General features: G+C 39.4%; 2 protein-coding genes across 2 annotated transcripts in view; one reads left to right on the top strand and one right to left on the bottom strand.

Moving 5' to 3' along the window:
* ENOX1 (ecto-NOX disulfide-thiol exchanger 1) overlaps window positions 1-23187 on the bottom strand; it is a 424170-nt gene that overhangs the window by 289800 nt on the left and 111183 nt on the right. The gene's annotated exons all lie outside the window — the stretch shown is intronic.
* LOC125934131 (prefoldin subunit 4-like) lies at window positions 3866-5168 on the top strand. The gene has a single exon (XM_049647455.1). It carries the CDS (start codon window positions 3907-3909, stop codon window positions 4387-4389), a length of 483 nt encoding a protein of 160 aa, XP_049503412.1. The 5' UTR covers window positions 3866-3906; the 3' UTR covers window positions 4390-5168.

Raw genomic sequence — 23187 nt, 5'->3', positions numbered from 1 at the left:
GCTTTAAATTATACCTATCCGATGCTGCTTCTAAAAACAGAATTTGATGTCAAGTGTCTCACTGTAGAAAAACATAACTACTCAGATGATTTGGCTGTCTGGAATTACCCAGGCTGGCAGACGCAGAGAGAAGGTGGGTCTCCTTCAGAAGAACCCACTCCTTCACTCTGTCGTCCCTCATTGATATCCAGCTATAGAAACAATAGCTCGCTGAATGGGAAGGAGGGAAGGAAGGAGAGAGAGAGGAGGACAGGAGGGAAGGAAACTCTTGTGTATAAACTTCTAGGAATTTGGCCATGCATATACACTTTGCCAGAGACATTTTTCCTTAGCAAAGGGAAACATGAGAACATGTCACTATTTTCGAAGCAAACCCCAGAATAGCATGCTCTGGTCCACTCTTTCCTTTGGAGCTGACTTTTGTCTTGACCTTTTGCAGGAAGCACACTGACTAGTAGAGGTACACTGTCTGGAAACAGGCTTTTTTTCTCTAAGAGAACAACGAAATTCCATGTTGAAAGACACAAGCTGATAAACTCTAACGTTTTACCGACATGAGCAATTGAAAAATGAGACATTTGCCATCGATTTTAGAACAACGTGATATCCACCCCTAGGAGGCATATTTGCCTCCTAACCCGACGAGATGAGGCACAGTGTGGAGGACTGTACCAACTTTGTAGAGAAGCAGTCCGATCGTCCAGAGACTGCGCCAGAGGCTCATCTCAGTTTGCTTAACAACTGACCTGGGGCCAGTGCTCCCACTCCCACTTGGGGGTGGGGGCGACTGTGCCCAACTTCTCTTCCCCAGGACACCTGCGATTCTCCTCACCCCCACGAGGGAGGCTGGAAAGTTTCTCTTAGCCCTATACAGCTTGAACACAAATTAAATTCTTTGGTGCCGGAGGAGGGCTTTGTTCCTGAGCCCTAGAAGGCACTCTCATGCCCCGGCCCCCTAAAAAGGAAGGACGAATGAACAGGGAAGCCCTAAGCAGACTCTGCAGGTTACCAAGGGGGGGCTAAGTACACCTGTGACCTGTAGGTCCGGCCCGCACCAGAAGGTACTTTGCCCTAAAAAGCCATTGTTTGGAGCAAACGTGAACAGGAGTTTGAGTAGAAAGGCTGAAAACATACACTTTCCCCTACCGCATTTATACTGCATTGTAAGGGTTCCTTTGTAAGCCTAACTCCTCTACTAGGCTAGGAGCTCCCTGAGTCTGGGACTGTGTCCTCAAGGCCTTAGCCACTGTTGGGCTGACAGTGAAAGTCACACCATGCTTGTTGAATATGAGAAAAAAAATAAATGCTACAAACGCAAAGAGGGCTGCCGCCCCCAAATGATAACGTAAGTTTGAAAGCTGATGTGGCACTGAAGTATTTACGAGAGAGAGCACAGAGACTGACTGTATGGAATCATCAGCGGCATCAAATCCTAAGTATCTGACGATCTGGAGACCAGAGTATTTGAGCACAACCGTGGATGTCAAGATGGGTCTAGAGATTGCTGCTCATTGCCATATACCTCTCAGTGTGACGTATGAGGGGAAACTATTTAGAAATAGGGAAATCGAAAAAAAAATGAGCCTTGCACTAACTAGATTCAGATAATTCAGTATTTTCACCACTAAACCGCAGAGATCTAGATTACTAGGGAATAGCAATTGTTTCGAGTGAAATCTCACTGGGTGAGCTAGTTAGTGTTAGCTTAATGAGTTTTTTGTGTACTAGGCTTAATAAAAAAAAAAAGCATATTAGTCGTTTCACACAAATATGGTAGAGTTGATGAATTACTCGTAAGGAAGGCAAATAACCCCTAGTCCTTTTTCATAATTCTCTTACTTCAAAATACAGAAGTTTATCCTTAAGCACGTAGAATCTTTGATGACGATATAGGCCCAGATAAATGAAGTGATCTGCTCAAGTCACATGGCTAATTAATGATGAAATGTAAGATTAGAATGTAGGTCTTGCAGCCCCGTATCTGCCATACTTTCCACCACATTAGTGGTTTTCAATTCGCGTCCTGCAGATCCTGCCGGCACCCTGGGCAGGGCATGGGGGCTTGAAGGGCACTGTTCCACTGTTGGTCTCATGCTTTCTGTTCAGGTAGGCACACTGGACTTTAGCGCATAGGTATCCAGATTTGTGGATTTCATGCCAGTAAAAAAAAAAACAACAAAAAACTATATACGATTACCATCATGTCATAAGAGAAGGGATATTTTATGTACACATTGAAAAAATTTTTAAGAAGAGATATATTAATACAAAAGACTTTTGGAAGGACAGAATCTCAAAATAAATGGAGATTCCTTTTTTTAATGTTTATTATTTATTTTTGAGAGAGAGAGAGAGGGACAGAGTACAAGCGGGGGAGGGGCAAGGAGAGAGGGAGACACAGAATCCAAGGCAGGTTCCGGGTCCCGTGTTGTCAGCACAGAGCCCAACACAGGGCTCGAACCCAGGAACTGTGAGATCATGATCTGACCTGAAGTCGGATGCTTAACTGACTGAGCCACCCAGGCACCCCAAATGGAGATTCTTGATAAAGCACAACACTACCCCACATTGTCCTCATTTCTTAAGGATCACAGGAAAAAGCCAGTACGGAAAGTCACTGTTCTGTGGACCTGAATTTGGAAAGCAATTGTTTTATGAAAAGAACATAGAATTTGGGTCTTAAACACATCATAGTTATGGGGCATCCTCAGGTGAGTCATTTTGATCTCTGTCTTCTATCCACAAAGTTCAGTAACTCCACCCACTGCTAGGTTTATTCCTTCACCAAAGAATTGAGTTTGGTTATTCTCATAATGTGGCCTCAGGACTCCCTGAAACAGAGCCATCTGAGGTACATATTACAAGCCCAAGTTCCTTGGCCCCACCCTGGGTGCAGTTCTCAGGAATGGGGTCTAATTCTAAGGAAACCCAGGTTCTTATTTTTCAAATGATGGTTGATAATATCTGCCCTAATCACTGCAGAGTCTGGTGGTAATATTACAAGGATAGAATTCCTTTGAGAATCTGCAGCAGCTGTAAAAGTGGAAATGAGAACAGGAAAAAAACAAGAGCAAGAAGGACAAGAATGAAGAGAGTATCTGAAGAAGTCAAATCACTCATTTTTTCACAGTCTGTATTCTCATCCTATGAACAGGGGTTGTGAACAAGACTGGAGACTTTTTAACCCCCTTTTAGAAGCTGAACTATTTTCAAGCAATATCTTTTTAAAAAAAAATTTAATGTTTATATATTTCTGAGACAGAGACAGAGCATGAGTAGGGGAGAGGCAGAGAGAGAGGGAGACACAGAATCCAAAACAGGCTCCAGGCCCTGAGCTGTCAGCACAGAGCCTGACATGGGGCTCGAACTCACAAACCGTGAGATCATGACCTAAGCCGAAGTCAGTCGCTCAACTGACTGAGCCACCCAGGCGCTCCTCAAGCAATATCTTTCAATGAAGCATCATCTTTAGATAAATGCAGAGTTGCCCTGATAGACGTGACCAGGCACCCTGTCCCTTCAGCATCCCCTCTCAGATACCAGTAGCCTCTGAGGTCCCCCACAGTAGATGAGAACAGAATGATTTGATCTTTGAGGGATCATTCTGGCTCCAGAGAAGGTAAATCTAACCATCAAGCACCAGTCATCAATCAATGTCCCTGGTGTGACTATCATCAGCACAATCAGAAGATACTACCCTTAACTTAAAAAAAAAATCCATTACTGTTCTTAAGGCAGAGGTTCTAACCAAGTAAACCGTCTCCTTTCTTTCTTCATAGGACCTATGGAATCTGTCTCTTACTTTCCATCCTCCATGGCCACAGCCACAGTATAAATCTCTAGAAACTATCTGAGACACTCAGATCGTTTTGTAAACTTTCTGGTGTTTTCTTTCTTCATGTATAAATGTATATGTTATGTCTCAATTTTTGTGCTTTAAGTAAAAATGACATTTTCAGACAAAAACAAACACAAAAAGCCAAGATGGCGGCCGCCATGAAGAAGACGGCTGCAGAAGTTGTCAATGTTACTTTTGAAGATCAACAAAAGATAAACAAATTGGCACGGAATACAAGTAGAATCACAGAGCTGAAAGAGGAAATAGGAGTAAAAAAGAAACAACTCCAAAACTTAGGAGATGCTTGTAAGGACATCATGCTTGCGGATGATGATTGCTTAACGATACCCTATCAAATTGGTGATGTTTTCATTAGCCATTCTCAAGAAGAAACACAGGAAATGTTAGAAGAAGCAAAGAAAAATTTGCAAGAAGAAATTGATCCCCTAGAAGCCAGAGTGGAATCAATTCAGGGGGCGTTAGCAGATTTGAAAGTTCAGTTCTATGCAAAATTCGGGAACAACATCAACCTTGAAGCTGATGACAGTTAAACATTTTATAATACTTTTTAAAAATGTGTTTAATAAACTTGAATATCATTTAAAATGACAATTTCCCTTCTTCAAATGACATGGAAAGCAAAACTTTCTTTTTTTAAAATTTTCATTTATTGAATGGAAACTTGCCTATTTTCACCTGTCTTGCTTATTTATTTTATGTTTTTAACAGAAGAGAGTATTCATCTATGTATTTTGCATAACTATTCTATCAAGTGTAGGGGCTTTATGTCATGTTATTAAAATTGGTTAAGCAACAACAAAAAAAAGGCTGTCCCGACCTTCAGACCCCTTTAGTTAACTGCAAGCCTTCTTTCTAACTCCTTGTCTTGTCACAAATCCAACTGTGATCAGGTTTCTGTTCCTATCCCTACAGTCCTCACAGGGATACTTCAAACTCATCACCTGCCAAACTGCTCACATTCTCTGGCTGCTTTCATTGACGAGCACATTTGTCTAGGGCTCTTGCTGAACAATCAGGCTCCAACCTCTTGTTCCCCACCCTTGACATGTATTTCACTCAGTGTCCCCATCTTGGTGGACAGAAGATTCCACCGTTCACCTAGGTGTTGAGGTCAAATCTTTGGATTCGTTCCTGACACATCTGCTCTCCTCACGTCCTATTCAGCCTGAGTCCTGTCACAGCCATGAAAGAATGGCCACTTTTCTTCCCCCGTGCTCAGCTCACTCTGCTCCAGCTTCCTGGATTGCTTGCTGTTCAGGCACATCAAGCACATTCCAGTTTGTCCATGGTGGGTCCTCTACCTGGAATACTACCCCCCCCACACACACATATCTGCATGGATACAATCGTTCCTTCCATTCAGATTTCTGTTTGAATGTCATCTCTTCATAGAGGTCTTACCTAACCACCCTATTTAAAACAGTCCTTCCAGGGGCGCCTGGGTGGTTCAGTAGGTTGAGCGTCCAACTTCAGCTTAGGTCATGCATGATCTCATGGTTTGTGAGCTCGAGCCCTGCATCGGCCTTGTTGCTGTCAGCATAGATCCCACTTCAGATCCTCTGTCCCCCTCTCTGCCCCTACCCTACTTGTGTGTGTGTGCATGCTCTCTCTCTCAAACATAAATAAAACATTTTTAAAAATTTAAAAAATGGTGCTTCCATTGCTCTATCTTTACCCTGATTTATTTTTTTTCCATAATATTACCACCTGAAATTCAATTATATACACTTTCGTTGATATGTTTACTATCTGGTTCTGTTCTCCTGAGATATTCAGCCACACGAGTTCTGAACTGTAACTGTGTTTTTAACCCAGTATCCCCAGTGTTAAGAATAATACAGACTCTTAGAAGGCATCTGATCAATATTAGAAAGGAAAGAAAGCGAAAAATTTGATTTTGTTCTTAAAGCCCTCATTTCATCAACTACCCTTCTACACTTAATGTCAATGTACATTGACATATTTAAAAAATTTAATTGCGGTAAAATACACATAAAATTTACTGTCTTAACCATTTTCGAGTGTACAGTTCAGGGGCATTAGGTACATTCACATGGTTGTACAACCATCACCATCCTCTATCTCCAACACTCTTCTCATTTTGCAAAACTAAAACTTTGTACCTATTAGAGAACAACTCCCCATTTCTCCCACCTCTAGTCCCTGGAAACCACTATCGTACCTTCTGTTTCTGTGAAGTCGACTATCTAGGTATCTCATACAGGTGGAATCATACAGTATTTGTCTTTTTTGTGACTGGCTCATTTCACTTAGCATAAAGTCCTCGAGGTTCATCCGCGTTGTAGCATGTAGCTTGGTGTCAGAACTTCCTTCCTTTTTAAGGCTGAGTGATACCGCATTTGTATGTATATACCATGTTTTGTTTACCCATTTGCCCATCAACTGGACAACTGGGTTGCTTCTGCCTTTTGGCTATTTTGAATAATGCTGCTGTGAAAATGAGTGTACAAATATCTCTGTGAGACCCTGCTTTAAATTCTTTTGGACACATACCCAGAAGTAGAATTGCTGGATCATATGGTAATTCTATTTTTACTTTTTTTGAGCATCTGCCATGCTGTTTTCCATAGCAGCTGCATCATTTTGTATTCCTACCAGCAGTGAACAAATGTTCCAATTCCTCCCCATCCTCACCAATACTTGTCATTTTCTGTTTTTTGGATAGGAGTCATCCTAAGGGGGGTGAGGATGTAGTTCATTTGGTTTTGATTTGCATTTCTCTCATGAATAGTGATATTGAGCATCTTTCACATACCTGTTGGCCATTGGTATGTCTTTTCCGGAGAAAGGTCTATTCAAGTCCTTCACCCATTTTTGAAGTTTTGGGTTGTTTGTTTCTTACTGTTGCTGTTGAGCTGTAGGAGTTCTTTGTATATTCTGGGTATTAATCCTTTAAATTTTATAAATTACTTTATAAATTACTTTCTCTCATTCAGGGGGTTGCTAAACACTGTATATTTTTAACTCCTTGAGTTGGTTGGTGTCCTCTTAACCTGTCCATAATTTATTTTGGAGGGTCTACTCCTAGAGAAGAGAGATGGTGCCTCGGTTTGACCCGTGCAATTCTTAGCAAACAAGGCTGTCTATGTAGGCTTTCTGAGGATGATTACAAAACGATGCAGGATACTATTTGGTATCACTTTTCGTTCAATAGTGGCCAACAAATGAAAGTACAACTGTTAATTAAAAGCACATAATGTTGCCTGATTATGAATAAAATGTCCCAGCTCACTAGAGCATAATTCCTACAGCATTAGTGGAGAATTAACTAGCTTTATTAAAGATTTGGAGGACTAGTCACTTTTTCATCATCCTTTAATTAAAACCTCTACATCTTGCACTTGAAAGCCTTTGTTTCTTACCCATTATTTTCATTCTTTATTCTGTCTTTAAAAAACGAGGATGAAAAATTTTAAAAAGCACAAAAGTTTTTAAATGAGCTTTTCATGCTCTGTAATAATAGAAAGGCATAGTTTTCTAAAATATTGAGAAAACATAAGATTTTAATGTTCTTTGAACTAGAAGGCCAAGAAAAAGAAGAAAAGCAGTGTGGTTAGCAGAACATTTTGGATTTAAAGTTCTTTTATAGGCTGAAAGAAATTTATATTAATATACAATTTCTTTCCACCTCCCTGTTTACACCAGATTAAAGGTACCACGGTCCACGGGTACCAGTTCAAAGTCCTATGGCGCAAATCGTCCAGTCATAGCACAGCTTACTTTATTTCTTTGTGTGGAATAGTTATTTGCCCTTGGAAAATGGCACAGCAAGACAGCCTCCCTCAACCTTGGCTCCCTTCGCCTCCCAAAGACCCACACCTGAGTGCTACACACAGTGCTGGATGGACACATACAGACGTTCAATAGAAGTTGCTGAAATTAATTAATAATTTAAATCCTATTAGCCAGGATTTGTTGGGTATTATGTGCCAGACTTCCTGCTGTGTGCTTCACAGTCATGATGTCACAATGCCAGAGGCAACTCTTGTCACTTCATGACCATGAAACTATTTACACTCAATTCCATATTTCTCCCCATAAGCCCCCAGTTATGGACTTTTTCCCCCTCTAAAAATTCTACTGTATGCTACTTAAGGAAAGGAGAAGTTGCTTGGTATTTTTTAATCTTGATTTTGGGACTCCCATCTCTAAATCCTTTTATGCAAGCAGACCTTATTACATAGGTAATTTCAGCCCAGCTGAGAAGAAATCTAGGAATAACATATTTTTTGTTTCATCTTGTTACTGAATGTAGCCTGATGCCTTTTGCAAGAAGAAAAAAACTGACATTACGTATGTGATAAAGAATCTGAGTGATAGAAAGCAATAAGAGAGCCAGGTAACTTTCTACACCAGGATTATTATTTGTATGATTAAAATATAAAGACACCTGAATTTATCTTTTCTGTTTATTCTATTTGAACCTCATAATGTCTATGTCTCTGCTTTCTTCTAAATATTGTTTTCCATATTTCAAACATCTAATTAGGTAAACACAATGCAAAGTGAGATGATAGACTGTTTGGAAAACCATAAAATTATAGAGTAGATAGACTTCCATTATAATCCAATTTTCGTTCTGTCATAATTTTCCAAAAGGGCTTCCTTTGGGGTTGAAACTTTCTAAGCTTGATTTCAACTCAAAGCGGAGTGTTTTGATTCACCTGAATTTGGAGAAGGAAGATTCAACTCAACCTTTACTCTGCTGAGCATATGAATTTCTTTCCTAGCAAAACAGATCAGGCTTAATCTCCTTTTTTTTTTTTTTTTTTTTTTTTTTGATGTAGCCTCTGACACATTTCAGGAGCCACTCTCCTTAATTCTTGGGCACTTAACAAAATTATTCCAGTCATGCAAGTGGTACAGAAGATGATGACATAATGATGAGGTCACATTCATTGCCCTGTCTCTGTCCAGTCCTACCTCTTGTACAGTGTATACCCTAGTACAAGCCCATCCTATACATAGGCCTACTGTCTTCCTATAGATAACCTAGAACTGCTGGATCAAATGGAATGTGTATTTTAAACAGTAATATATGCTGCTAAACTATCTTCCAAAAGGACTGCACTAAATTAGTATAATTTCACTTAAAGTACATACATGAGAGTATCTATTTCCCATATTCACCAACAATGACATTACCATTCTCTTGGATAAAACTTTCTTCATTGTTATTTTAATATGAAATTCCAAAATTGGTATGAGTCTGCTAACATAATTCTCTTTCTTAGGTCATTTGTTTTTTTTTTCAAACAGAAATTTTTTCCTTATCCTAGGAGTTCTGAAATTTCATCAAGATGCACCTAGCTATATGTTATTTTTCTTTCATTGTGCTAGAAGTCTGCCAAGCCATTTAATCTCAAAACACAAAGTCTATCTTCAACTTAGAGAAAATATCTTTTTTTTTAAAGTTCATTTATTTATTTGGGGAGAGAGAGAGAGAGAGCATGCACACATGTGTGTGAATGGAGAGGGGAATGCAGAGAGAGGGAGAGAGAAAAATCCCAAGCAGTTTCCACACTATTATGCGGGGCTCGATCCCAGGAACCATGAGATCATGAGCTGAGATGTAATCAAGAGTCAGACGCTTAACCAGCTGAGCCATCCTGGTGCCCCCAACTTAACCATTAATGTGGCTGTCGCACTAAGTTGTCCAACCTGGAACACTCTGAGTTTAGATGCCAACAATGCCTCTGACTCAGGATCCCTCTGAATCAATTATTAAAGCTAGGGTGACTCTCCTGTGTGCGTGTTATGTTTTAATATTTATCTAATATTTCAAGTGGCATGTGAGCAAAGGCTACCTTGGAGCGGGCAGGAAATAATTAAACAAAGTATCCTGTGTTCACAGTATCTCAAACAATACCCATCAGCTTTCATAAATCATCTGTTTCAATGGAGGTAACAAGCTTGACATAGATATTGTTAAGAACTAAAGTACGTAATCAGAGTAGACAAGATGTCTGGGGGATTTACTCTGTGATAGACAGAAAGAGTAAAATTTCTCCAAAAGAACTAAAGCTGAACAAAGGAAAGGTGCTGCCATTCAATTATTTCTTACTTATCACTTCTGATAGGAAGCCACCTGGGAGTGACCCTGCAGAGTCTACCTGTGTTAAAGTGCCCTCGTCTAGAGCTCGTCATACAAGTGATGCTAAGAAATGAAAATTGTATGGCTTAGCAAATGGTTGTAGCTGCATGCCAACCAGCAGAAATCCGTCCTGTGTAGATATAATGCAACGCCAGAATCTGAAAACCGTTATCTTTCCATATTAGCCCTGAATTGTATGTGGAATAAACCACATTGAGAATGACTGAAAGTTAAGAGTACAGTTACAGGGATGATCACATTAAACAGAACTGCCTACATTAAAGTATATTTGGCTATTTTTAAACCTTTAGGAATAAACAGAAGCTTGCTAAATGATTAAAATCAAATTAGCATAATTTAGGATCTGAAATTATTAGAGTCATAATGTAATGACTACATTTCTTTAAACCTAGTTAATGGCAAAACACTGTTACTTCCTTTTAGGAAGAAATTACATTAACTAATATCATTGGATACCATTGAGATTAGCCAGTTCATCTCCATAGGAGCCAAAATTTGTACCAGTAATTAGAATGCTAATATTTTATAGATAATTATGATGAAAGTTTCTTGTCCACATACAGGAGTAAGAGGGAAAGTGAATTTTCTACCACTCTGTGAAAAACGCTATTCAAAATGTAAATGCAAATAAATAAAAGCTAAGACGAACATAAAATAAAAACAAATAAGCTCTAGAGATCTGTTGTACAATATTGTGGTCGTAGTCAACAATGCTGTATTATGCACTTAAAAATTTGAGAGGGTAGATCTATGTTACGTGTTCTTACACCACAATAAAATGCTTTAAAAAATAGTATTATTAGAGTAATGGGACCATAGGAGGTTTTGTATTTTGCTTAAATCTTCAAATCATTTGACTTCAAGATGTTAAACACTGAAAGAATAACTTTGTTCCCTTACAAAATACTTTCTGTAGGAGATTCTATGAAATAAACAAAAAGAAGAAAATGAATTACCCATAATTCTTCTATCCTGAGATATGACCATTGTTTAACAGTTTGATATACACTTTCAAGTTTTCCTATTGACTGTATTTTTATTTAAAACATGGGACATTTCTGTCCCTTTATTACTAAACAATACACTGTGGACTTTTTTCAGCAATTAAAAATGGTCTTCCTTAACAGCAATTCTTAAAGTAGAGACTTCAGACTTTTATGTGTCCCTGAGATCCTTTCTTTGGGTCTGGGGAGTCAAATCTATTTTCATAATAATATTAAAATGTTACTTGCCTTTTTCACCATGTTGACATTTGCACTGGTGAATCAAAAGCAATGGTGGGTTGGGCATCTGGGTGGCTCAGTTGGTTAAGTGTCCGACTTCAGCTCAGGTCATGATCTCACAGTTCTTGGGTTCGAGCCCCGCATTGGGCTCTGTGCTGACAGCTCAGAGCCTGGAGCCTGCTTCAGATTCTGAGTCTCTCTCTCTCTCTCTCTCTCTCTCTCTCTCTCTGTCCCCTCCCACTCTCTCTCTCTCTCAAAAATAAATAAACATTTTAAAAAATTAAAAAAAAAAGCAATGGTGGGTAAAACTGTTGTAGCCTTAAAAAGAATCCAGGTAGGTTTTGAGTTTGGTGCACTGGAAAGAATCAAATCCATAATTATCCAAAAAGCCTATTAAAATACTCCTCTCTTTATAGTGACATATATATTTGTGGAGCTGGAGTCTTCTTATTCTTCATTTGAAACATATCAGAACACACTGAATAGCAAAACAGGTATAAGAATCCATATGTCTTCTCCTAACCCAGTCAAGTAAGATACTAAAGAGATTTGCAAAAATATAAAAGAACACTCACCTTTTTACTAATATTTTTTTAAGAAATACATTTTCCAAAAAGCGTGTTATTTATGTTAATACATATGTAATTGTTGTTTCTAAATGGATCAGTACATACACATATTAAAAATTTCTACATAGTTTCTAACATAGTAAATACTGATAGATATAAACCACATGAATAAAAGCCTTTTGGAATCGTCACTAAGTTTTAAGAAGTCTTGAGACCAAAATGTTTGGGAAATGCTGTTTTATAGCAGGATTTTTATCAAAAGTATATTGGTCTTTTTTTTTTTTTAAGTTTGTTTATTTTGAGAGAGAGTGAGAGAGAGCACAAGTGGAGTAGGGGCAGAGAGAGAGAGAGAGAGAGAGAGAGAGAGAGAGAGAGAATCCCAAGCAGGCTCTGCACTGTCAGTATGGAGCCCAACTCGGGGCTCAAACCCATGAACCGTGAGATCATGACCTGAGCTGAGATCAAGAGTCAGGTGTTTAACAGACTGAGCACCCATGTCCTCTTTTTAATGGACATGTCTTAATTTATTTAACTCCAGAATATACAATTCTTGAAAGCAAAGAAAACTGTAAATCCTAAAGGGCCTAGTAAAAGATTTGCTCCCAGTGAGTAAGTAAGATTGAGTAATGCTCAATCAGGTTGAATCCCAGCCACCTTAGTTTTATTTTTATTTTTTTTTTTTTCCTCTTCATCCCTACTGCCTCTCAGATGAATCAGTGGAAATCTGCATGGCATGATCCTAAATGAATTAGAAGTATTATTTAATCAGCCTTTTTTTTTTTTTATGAGGTTAAGAACATATTTATAATAGTAAAAACTCATGGACCAGTTTATTTCGTAAATCTGGATTTTCTTCAATCAGGATTATCTACGCTAATGAATTGATTTTTAAAATTAACCTAGGATAAAACAAAAACAAAAACAAAAACAAAAACTAAAACAGTCTGCCCAGTCCTAAAGCATACAAATCCATAACAGGCTATTCTCTCATGCATTAATATCACTCTTTAATGAATTAAATATAGAGAGAGTTGGCCTCATTAAACTCAACCGTCTCTGGGGGGCTTACCTAAATAACTTTAAACCAGACTATACTCCTTGCAACCTTTTCTGCAGTACTTAGGAATCTTCATTGTTATCAAGGCCTTGAGCACCCATTTTAAGTAGTCTAGGGTACCAGTGCCAGAATGGTAAAGAGCACAACTTAAATGACGGTCCAGTCACGTAAAGTTCCAAAAGCATGAGCACTGGAGCTCACACTCCAGTTTTAAAAACCAGTGAGATCTGGCTTTAATGCGGCACGAACCTGGGAATTTTTATCGGTGATTTTCAAACCGCAAGAGCTGAATTTGCTCTCCGAACACCGACACTAGGTTTTCCTATTTTAAAACAAAACACGCCCTCCTGTCCAACATACCCTTTCTGTTTTACGACTCCATCACGGACTCTGGGTCCTCAGTACGTGCAGATTCTAAGGAAACATAGGAGGAGGGTAGGGAACCATCCACTGGGTCCTCTTCCCGCTTCCCGTTGGGCCCAGGACACAGGCTTGTGTCCTCAAGACTCGGCCTCATGGGGCGCCTGGGTGGCGCAGTCGGTTAAGCGTCCGACTTCAGCCAGGTCACGATCTCGCAGTCCGTGAGTTCGAGCCCCGCGTCGGGCTCTGGGCTGATGGCTCGGAGCCTGGAGCCTGTTTCCGATTCTGTGTCTCCCTCTCTCTCTGCCCCTCCCCCGTTCATGCTCTGTCTCTCTCTGTCCCAAAAATAAATAAAAAAAAAAAACAAAAAACGTTGAAAAAAAAAAAAAAAAAAAAAAGACTCGGCCTTGTAGTGTTGCTGCAACCAGTGGATTGCACTCTTGTCACCGCGATGACACCCTTCATCTATGGGCTCACTCCTAAATATCACCTTTTTCCTCTTCCAGGGTCAGAGTCTTGGCATTTTCGGGGGATAATGTTTTTGTCTTCTTTCTCTTGTAGAACAGAAGGGGGACAAAAAAACATAGAAAAATAGAACTAAAAAAACCTGTTCCCTACCTCATGCCCTAACTCCTAAAGGGTAAAGACAAAGGTGCCATTGCCAAGGATAGTACATGCATCTAAGGCAGATCTTCTCACAGATACTGAAGGTGATGCTGTTGTAATATTCACAGATGGTGACGGTAGGAATGGGTGCCGCTCAAGCCGAAGCCTTAGGTGGCCTTCTAAGGCCGGCCCTTCGAAAGTGGCAACAATGTTGTCCTCCAGAGACAATTTCGGTTGTGACAACGTGGGTTGGGGGCTGCCATTGGCATCTGGTGGCTAGAAGCTAGGGATGTTGCTCCACGCCCTCCAATGCACAGGACGGCCCCCACAACACCGTATTCTCTGGCCCCACATGTTGGAAACCCTGCCCCGGCATTAGCAAAACACACAGTTTTGGGGCCCACGGATGTAAATGGGAAGCCTACTGAACTTACTCAATAGTTCATTCAACTATTTGTACTTTTGTGCCATTTTCCTTATCCGAGGTATCTGATCCCCAGCTCCAATACTTATTAGCTGTGTGACCTCGAGCAAGGAACTTAAACTCTGTACTTTACGTCTGAACCTTAAAAAAAAAAAAAATAATGCCTGCACACAACTGTTGTGAAGATTGCATCAGACGAGACAAACAGAACGCTTGGTGATAAATGTTAGCTGTCACTACCTTCACTATCATTATCATCAACAGCGTCCCCACCATCATCATCACCGTCATCGTCATCAAACATCGAGTAACTACCAGGTGCCTGGCACCATGTTTGGACCGGAAGATACGTGAAAGAATAAAGACTTGGAATCTATCGCTAAGGAGATCACAGACATCCAGCTGAGCAAAAATGCAATCAAAAGACCGATCTCAAAGTTCTGAAATCCTAAAGAGCTTTCCCCAAGCAAGAGGCACTCCTCTGCACCCTTCAACTGCTCCGAGAGACACGCCTTTTCACTTGGTCTTAGCCAAAAGGACGAGAAAGTGACCAGACGCACCTTTTCATTCTCCGCTAGCCCCAGAGGAAGTCCTGCTTGTTCTGAGCGGGATTTCTCATGTTCTGCTTCTCTGCTACCTCTCCCTCCCATCAGAACCCTGGATTCTCTGGTTCGGGACCTCAGGTGTTCTGTGGTAAAAAGTTATGCTCACAACAAAGACCTAGTAGCACACAAGGAGAATGGCTTCCCACGGGCCTCAAAAAGAGGGCAGGCTGACAGGGTCACCATGTTCACAATTCAGGGGCCAGGAGCACCTGGGTGGCTCAGTCGGTTAAGCGTCTGACTTTGGCTCAGGTCATGATCTCACGATTCGTGAGTTTGAGCCCTGTGTCGGGCTCTGTGCTGACAGCTCGGAGCCTGGAGCCTGTTTCAGAGTCTGTGTCTCCCTCTCTCTCTGCCCCTCCCTTGCTCATGCTCTTTCTCTCTGTCTCTGTCTCTCCTCTCTCTCAAAAAAATAAACATTAAAAAAAATGCAGGGGTCAGTGTTTCAGCCCAGGGGGAGCATGTGGTCAGCGTGCACCATCAGCATGCACTGGCTCCCTGTGGCATTTTTAGCATGGGTCAGCCAGAAAATATTCATTGAGCAGAAATGAGCATCTTCTAAGGAAAAAAATTCCCCCATTAAAAAAGGTTTCATAATTTATTTTCCTTATTGTATCAAGTGACTTTTACTTATCCCTCTTATATCACCTGATACAGCTCTGCTCCTTGCTCTGTGCAAGAAAGTTATAATTTGCACATGCACATTATAATTTGTAACTGTACAAATGACTGCAGTGTCACATTCACTAGAATAATGACCTGTAACATAAATAAATGGGGGTTGTAAGGAGGGCATATGCCTTACGAGAATATCCGTTAAGCCCTGCAGTTCAGGAATGAACTTCTGTCTTGCACTGTTCTACACATTCAGCAGCAGGAAAATTACTTGAAAGGTAAAAGCCCCATTTAGATGCTGTATATTTTTTGTTGATTCGGATTAAACCTCAATGATTGTTTTTAAGTTAATGTGAAACCCTGTGGAAAAATGAATCATGTTCTTTAATTGCCATAATGCTGTATCATTTACTTACACTAGAAATGATTGGTGATTCTGCTTTGGGGTACGTCCTGAACAAGCCAATTAGTACCCAGATTAACCTCCGTAATCACTCTCTAGCCAATTGCTTTCCATAATTTTTTTTTTCATAAAATTTGTTTGCACTCATGTTTCTTAATGCGGCAGGTAACTAGTCTTGCGTTTTGGGAATTTGGTTTTCTAGCATAAAAAAAGTTTACAGTATATCCTTTGGAGAAATTTATTGCTGAGTTACTTGCACGTAATACTAAAATCCTCTATTTTGTTAAAAGGCTTCAGACCATAAGAGGATACAAGATGGCTGGTTTTCGGATTATTAGTAAGCTGAAAGTTTCACTTCAAAAACAAAAACAAAAACAAAAAAAACCCTGCATGGTTCCAACTCTCTAAACCCTTCTTTAAGAAAAATACACATTCCAAGTCAGAATGATAAGGGAGGCAGAGAAGTGTCTTCATGGCAGCCTTCCTCCTTCAAAATGTATCATCACCTTCCGTAACATCTATTATTCTGGTCGCTCACAATCTTATATGTTCAGGAAGCAATATTTTTTAAGCTCTAATTGCAAAAAGCGCTAAGGTGTTCTCTCTCCTGTTGGAACAGTCCTAGGAGCAATCTGAGCTGAAGTCCTGTATGCCCTCCGGCATCAGGTGTATCTGTTATCTCTGGAGGACGGAGGGGTGGATTCTCTTTGAACTAGCCTACATGAGGGACCAAGGGGCCTCCTGGGATAAACATGGAAGGTAAAGCAGTGACAAAAAAGCCTATCTTCTGCTAGGACAAGGGACCGTGATACAAGAAAAATAGAAGTGATGCTAAGAACAACCAAAAGTCTACTCTTTGAATATGGAGAGACTGCTCCAGCAGGCACACAGAGGCCCTACGTAGAGAAACTGCAATCGATGTAACACTAAAGGATAGGAGTGGTTTATCTGAAATCTCAGTAGGGTACTAGAAGATATTAACGGCATTCGTTTATCACCATGTCTCAATTTATGACACTCACTCCTGGGCTGCACCTAATTACCACAATTGCCAGGATGGATATAGGTTTCCCCCACTACCACGAAAGTACAGCATTCCCATGATAACTTTCCTGAGCCAAAATGGTGTAAGGCGAAGCAGCATTCACCATTAATATACATGGAAAAAATTGTAGGCATTCCCAGACCCAAAGAATAATCTCTCTTATGCTTTTCTGACACCTTAGGTCACATCTTGCTAACAGATGCACAAAAGAAGTCGAGATAAAGCACAGGTGCTCACAGAACTTGAAGCTCTGGCAGCTTGATGCTGAGATGCTGAGTGTAGCTCCCAGGGAGGGAGTTTGGCGGGGGCCCCTCCGCTTGGGGTGCCCGCTGCCTCTATAAGGCCTCACTGCAGAGCAAGTGCTGAAAGCTATTTTCACTATCTTTTTACGGAAAGGCAGGAATCCTCTTTGGATGTTTTTGTTGGTTGGTTGGTTGGTTGGTTTCAGTTAATGAAAACAGGTACTAATGCAGCTCTTTCCCAAAAGTGAAGTGGCGTGATGTGAACTTGGGAAAAGCAGGGGATACCTTTGTAGCCCTGGATGTGAGGCTCTGTCGGCCTTGGATGGGTGTCAGTAGAACTCCCAGTTACCAATGACACAGGGACCACGCGTGGAGTCGCAGGGACTAGAAACCTCCCCCAGGATGAAGGAGGAATGAATTGTTGGCGATTTCAGCAGTAATCAAGAGGACGCCCTCACACATGCATGTGAGACACTCACCGAGACTCCAAAGCTATTTGGGAGGAATCCGGGAGAGCTGGCTGGAGCCAAAGGGATGCTGTTCTGTAACTGTTGCTGTGATTCGTGTTTATTCCCAGGGTGGAGCAGCTTGGGAAATAACAGGAAATGTGCAGAAGTAATAAGATGACTGCGATAGTAGCTACTTTATTTTCTATGCCGTCATCGGCTTTGATTCTGTGAAATACAACTGTATCAAAATATTCCAGTAGAAATTAGTAAGTTTTCACGTGAAATTATAAACACCCTCATGATGCAACACCGTGATATCCAAAAGTAGTGAACCAGGTAGAGGAAACTGCTGAAAATCAATGTTTCCTCTACCTGCTCGTGATGATAAACCACAGACCACAAACATTTCTGGGTTTATTACCCAAGGAGTAGAAGAACTAACTTACTAGCCTCTGTCTCCCAATCATACGATAGCCCTGCCTCTAAATGAATGTGTCTTTCCTGCGCTCTGGATCCAGGCTCCCTAGACCTATGACAGCTACCCATCTCGCAGCATTAGCTGATTTCCTTCAGCTTGTCCTAGGGCTTGATCTTGACCTGTCCTTCTAGACCTGGCCCTCCTTGCCAATTCCACATTCCTGCTGATGCTGATATACTCTTGCTTAAGAGAATGCGTAACTTAAAATCGTATCGATACATTTAATCTAATCTTATCATCTTTATAGGCATCCTGTGTGGTTTCAAAAATAAACAAGGTATTTTCTTCATTGTTCCTTTATTTCATCAAAAAATGTTTTTGACAACACCATAGAGAAGAAGAGCAACTAAATGTGGAGAATGGCACAGCACAGGTTAGAATGAGGCCAGAGTGACCCCTGACAGGACAGGAGCTTCAATTATAGATTTGGGGTGCATACACATAAACTATCCTGTAGATTTTGGGGTGCCTATCCTTTTTGGATTAAGAAAACTTCCTTTTCTTCCTGATATGCTAAGAATTATTATCATGAACTGATGTCGAATTTTAGTAAATACTATATCAGTATGTAATAAAGTAATCATATGATTTTTCTCTTTTTATATAGTGTAGAAAATTACATTTAAGCAATCTTGTGTCTCTGGGTTAAAATCAATTTGCTCATGTACTAATTTTTTTATATATTAATCGACAGCTTGCTAATGTTTTCTTCAGAAATTTTACACTTTAATTAAAGTTGTTGATAATATCCTCTTATTATATTTTCAGTGTCTGCAAGGAACTATAATGATATCCCCTTTTATCACTCCCAATGCCTGGCTATTTAATATTTTTTCTTGTTTGAGCTTGCCAATTTTATTTTTTATTTATTTTTTAAATGCTTATTTATTTTGAGACAGAGAGAGAGAGAGGGGGAGAGAGAGAGAGAGAGAGAGAGCAGGGAAGGGGCAGAGAAAGAGGGAGAGAGACAGAATGTAGGGATCGAACCCAATGAACCCTAAGATCATGACCTGAGCCAAAACAGAGTCAGACACTTAACTGACTGAGCCACCCAGGTGTCCCGTGAGCTTGTCAATTTCAATAGACTTTTCAAAGAACAAAATTTTGGCTTTGATGACGGTCTCTGCTATGTATTTGTTTTTCATTTTTAAATTTTCATTATTTTCTGCTCTTCTCTTTGTTTTTTCTTCCTTCTACATTCTTTCAGTGTATTTTTCCTTCTTTTTTATAAATGTTTGAGATGGATGTTCAGTTCATTAATTTTCCATTTCAACATGCATTTTAAGGCTATAAATTTCCCTCAAAGATGGCTTTAGCTGCATCTGAATTTCATTACCATTCAGATAAAAATATTTTCCAATTGCCATTATGATTCTTTTTTGACCCTGTATTTATTTAGAAGAATATTTCTTAATTTTTAAATATAGGACTATTCAAGATTTTACTATTGTTCTCCAGATTGTTGCTGCTGATTTGTAGCTTAAATGAATAGTGATCAACTTTTAATTCTTTGTAAAATTTTAACCTTTTCAAATATTTTGAGACTGCATATTTGATTCAGTATGTGGTCACTTTTTTAAAAATATGTTTCTTACATGCTAGGCAAAAATGGTTTTCTGTGCTTGTTTTGTGCTCAAAGCTTTTTATGTTTCTGTAAGTAAAGTTTGTCACCGTATGGTTTAAACTTTACTAATGCTTACTTTTTTGTCTGTTCTCTCAACTTACTGAAAGAGATATATCATAATCTCTTACTATTTATTAATTTTTCTATTTCTTCTCTTAGTATTGCTAATTTTTAAAAATTGGGGCACATGATTAAATGTCTAAACTTTGGGGATTATTATAACTTCCAGGTGAATTAATTTTTATCATTATAAAATATCGTCATTATATCTGGTAAAGTTTTCTGCTTTAAAAAGTCTTCTTAGTATTAGCATAACAATTACTGATTTTGGGGGGTGGAGGGCAAGGGGAGATATCGGTATTTTTGCATTTTATGTTTTTTTTTCCACCATTTTACTTGCAATATTTTACATTCCTTTTTTTTAAGGTTTATTCATTTTTGAGAGACAGAGAGAGAGAGAGACTGAGTGTGAGTGGGGGAAGGGTAAGGGGAGAAGGAGACACAGAATCTTAAGCAGGCTCTAGGCTCTGATCTGTCAGCCCAGAGCCTAATGAGGGGCTCGAACTCATGGCCTGCGAGATCATGACCTGAGCCAAAGTCGGACACTTAACCGACTGAGCCACCAAGGTGCCCCAACCTTTCACGTTCTTATATACTAAATATATTTCCTAGAAACAGCATAAAGCGAGCTTTATCCAATCTGATATTCTTTGTCCTTTAATTAGAGCATTATGTCTTTTTACAATTAATACCATAGCTAATATGTTCAAATCTAAGTCTGCTACTTTACCATGTACTTAGCTTTTCCAAACATCAGTATCAACTTCAAGCATGGGTCTTATTAAGAATTAAACAAAATTTAAATGAGAAGACTTGTTCAAGTGCTTTGAAGATTACAATATCCTAAACCAAACTCAGTATTACTGAATATTCTTCCACTGAAAATTTTACCCAAAAAACTGATGTAGGCTCTTGAAAAGCTGTTTCAGAGAAACTTAAAAAATACATCAAGTGATGGCAGCATCATAAGAATATTCTCACAGCCTTATGACATGATTCCTTTAGAAGAAACAAAGCTTCTGATGTTTGGCTTGGGGAGGTATGTGGGAAGGCTCTGAGGAGGAGAGGGGCTCAGTGAGTTCAGGGATGGAAAGGAGGCCAGTATGGGAAGAAGGGGCAGCTACTGACGGGGACATAGCTAGATGCTGTAGAGCTTCATGGGGTTATTGTCAGTGTTAGAAATACACTCCCCAGTATGCAGGACAATGTGGTATGATTTGTGCTTTTAGTAGTTTACTTGGGCTCTTACTGAATAGAGAAGGCAAGAATGGGAGGGGGGTGGTGGATAAAGTAGCCATTTCAGAAAGTCCCCTTTGTTGTTGTTGTTTAATATTTTTTTTTATTTTTTATTTGGGGGGGGTAGTTATTAGGTTTAGGTAACCAGTTAGGTAACCAATTTAGGTAACCAATTATTAGGTAACCAATTCAAGTTAGTTAACATATAGTGTAATATTGGTTTCAGAAATAGTATTTAGTGATTCATCACTTACACATATGCCTCCAGTCAGGAAGTCTCCTAAAGACATCCCCGCCCTCCACAAAATGAGGTGGTGCCTTTAACTTGAGAAGAAGCAGGTGGACTTGAGGGATCTCTGAGGGGAGAATCAAAAGGACATAATAATGGCTCATGTGAGGAGTGAGGGAGAGGGTGGTGTTACGGAGGACGTCAGGGTTCTGGCTGAAGCAACACGTAAATAACAAGTGTTTGTAGTGAATTTGTATCTACAATGAAGTGTAATACCTACAGACCAGTTATCGCATCTATTGCTCATTATCTTCTTTTCATTATCTCACTTCCATTATTTCCTAAACTTTAAAAATTTCAAGCTTGTGTTCCACAAACCCCAATCTCTCTGTAATATTTTCCCTTTGCAGCTTTTGTGCTGAAAATGATTCCAAATAAAACTGAACAGTTCACCCCATGTTATACTGTATTACTCTTCTCACAAAAGACACTATAAAGTTTGGGCGAACACTCCTAGTGGTTGAAATCATGTCAACATTAACTCCAAAAAATACTACTACTAAGAATAAAACACAAATTTGATTGCATTTTTTCATGAGAAAACAAAATATTTCAAAACAATTCTGATGAAAGACAATTTGTTTTTCCTCAACCCAAAACTTCAGTACCACCACTTTCAAAAGAAGCATTTCCATTAGAAAAACCATTATGTTTATAATTGAAATGATAGCCCTCAAATCATTCATTGGACCTACATTTCATTTAGGTTTCCAGGGTTTGAACTTTGTCTAAAATAAAAAGGTAAGTGCCTAATGGAATCGTAAGATTGTTGAGTGACAAAGTTTTTCTTCTTTCTCTAGTCACAAAAGTTACTATGTTGACAAGCCGTCGAAAATTAGGAATGTTTTCTGACCATCAGAGAAGCTTCATTTACTGGGGAAAAAAATCCCCTCAGCTATCATGATCTGCAAAGCACCAATGGCAGATGAGACGCTTCCCCATCTGCAGAAAGGAAGGAGTACAGATACCAGTGGTCCATAGCGTTTGAGGCACAGGTCTGTGTGGAGGGAGACAGGAGGGTCACCTGTGTTGTACGCGGGAATGTAGAACAAGGAAGAGGTGAAAGGGAGTGAAGGGTGTCAATGTTTCTATTTTTGCCAGGGATGATTCTCTTGGGGTTAAAGGATAAAGAGAGAAGAAGAAATAAAATTGAGGGATTAGATAGAGCCGTGTTTTTCAAACGTCATGCTGTGAGCCATCAGTGAGTGGATCAGGACCAGAATTTGTTTTATTAGCTAGAATAGAAAACACCAGAGCATATCATATATACTAGAGGTAATATTTCATTAGACTCTGTTTCTCATATATATGTGAGTATGTATTGTGGGAATATGTAAATATGTGTATATTGATTTGTCATCTATACTTTTTACTACAAACCGTCGAGTTAAATACGTATTCAGTGAGTCACTGAGCCACACTATTTAAGGTTCCTTGCCCCCTCCTTCTGATAAAAAAGGACATGTTAAAGATTTGTTCATGTTTTACTTGGGCTTCACACCTTCAAAAGAAAACATGATGTTTTCCTTTTATTTCTGTTTCCAGTAATGGAACAAAGATGAAAACCTTCCTTCCAATTCAGAAATTATCTCTTATTTGTCTCATTCAATGTTATATGTTGATTCTCTGTTAAATAGTTCTCAAATCCCTCAGTCACACTGGATCACTGAGCTTTGAAAGATTATAAAGATCATCTCTCTCCTTTGCTTATCTCTTTTGTAGATGGGTCTTAAAAGCTGGCATATGAGCTGGCTTTATTTAAAAATACATTCCCATCGAAATTATTTTCCTACTGAAAGAAAAAAAAAAGGAATGAATCAGAATCACTTCCTTACTGTATAAATTTGGAAAGTTATTCATCTTCTCTCAGCCTTAGTTTCTTTGGCTGTAAATTAAAGTTAATACTATCT

Source organism: Panthera uncia, assembly GCF_023721935.1.
Source record: "Panthera uncia isolate 11264 chromosome A1 unlocalized genomic scaffold, Puncia_PCG_1.0 HiC_scaffold_16, whole genome shotgun sequence".
NCBI classification, from domain to species: domain Eukaryota; kingdom Metazoa; phylum Chordata; class Mammalia; order Carnivora; family Felidae; genus Panthera; species Panthera uncia.
Note: the sequence above shows the minus strand (reverse complement) of the source record. Positions and strands in the feature narration are given on the sequence as shown.

Coding starts and splice junctions, on each gene's coding strand:
- LOC125934131 (XM_049647455.1), top strand. CDS start 3,907: ATGTATATGTTATGTCTCAATTTTTGTGCTTTAAGTAAAAATGACATT.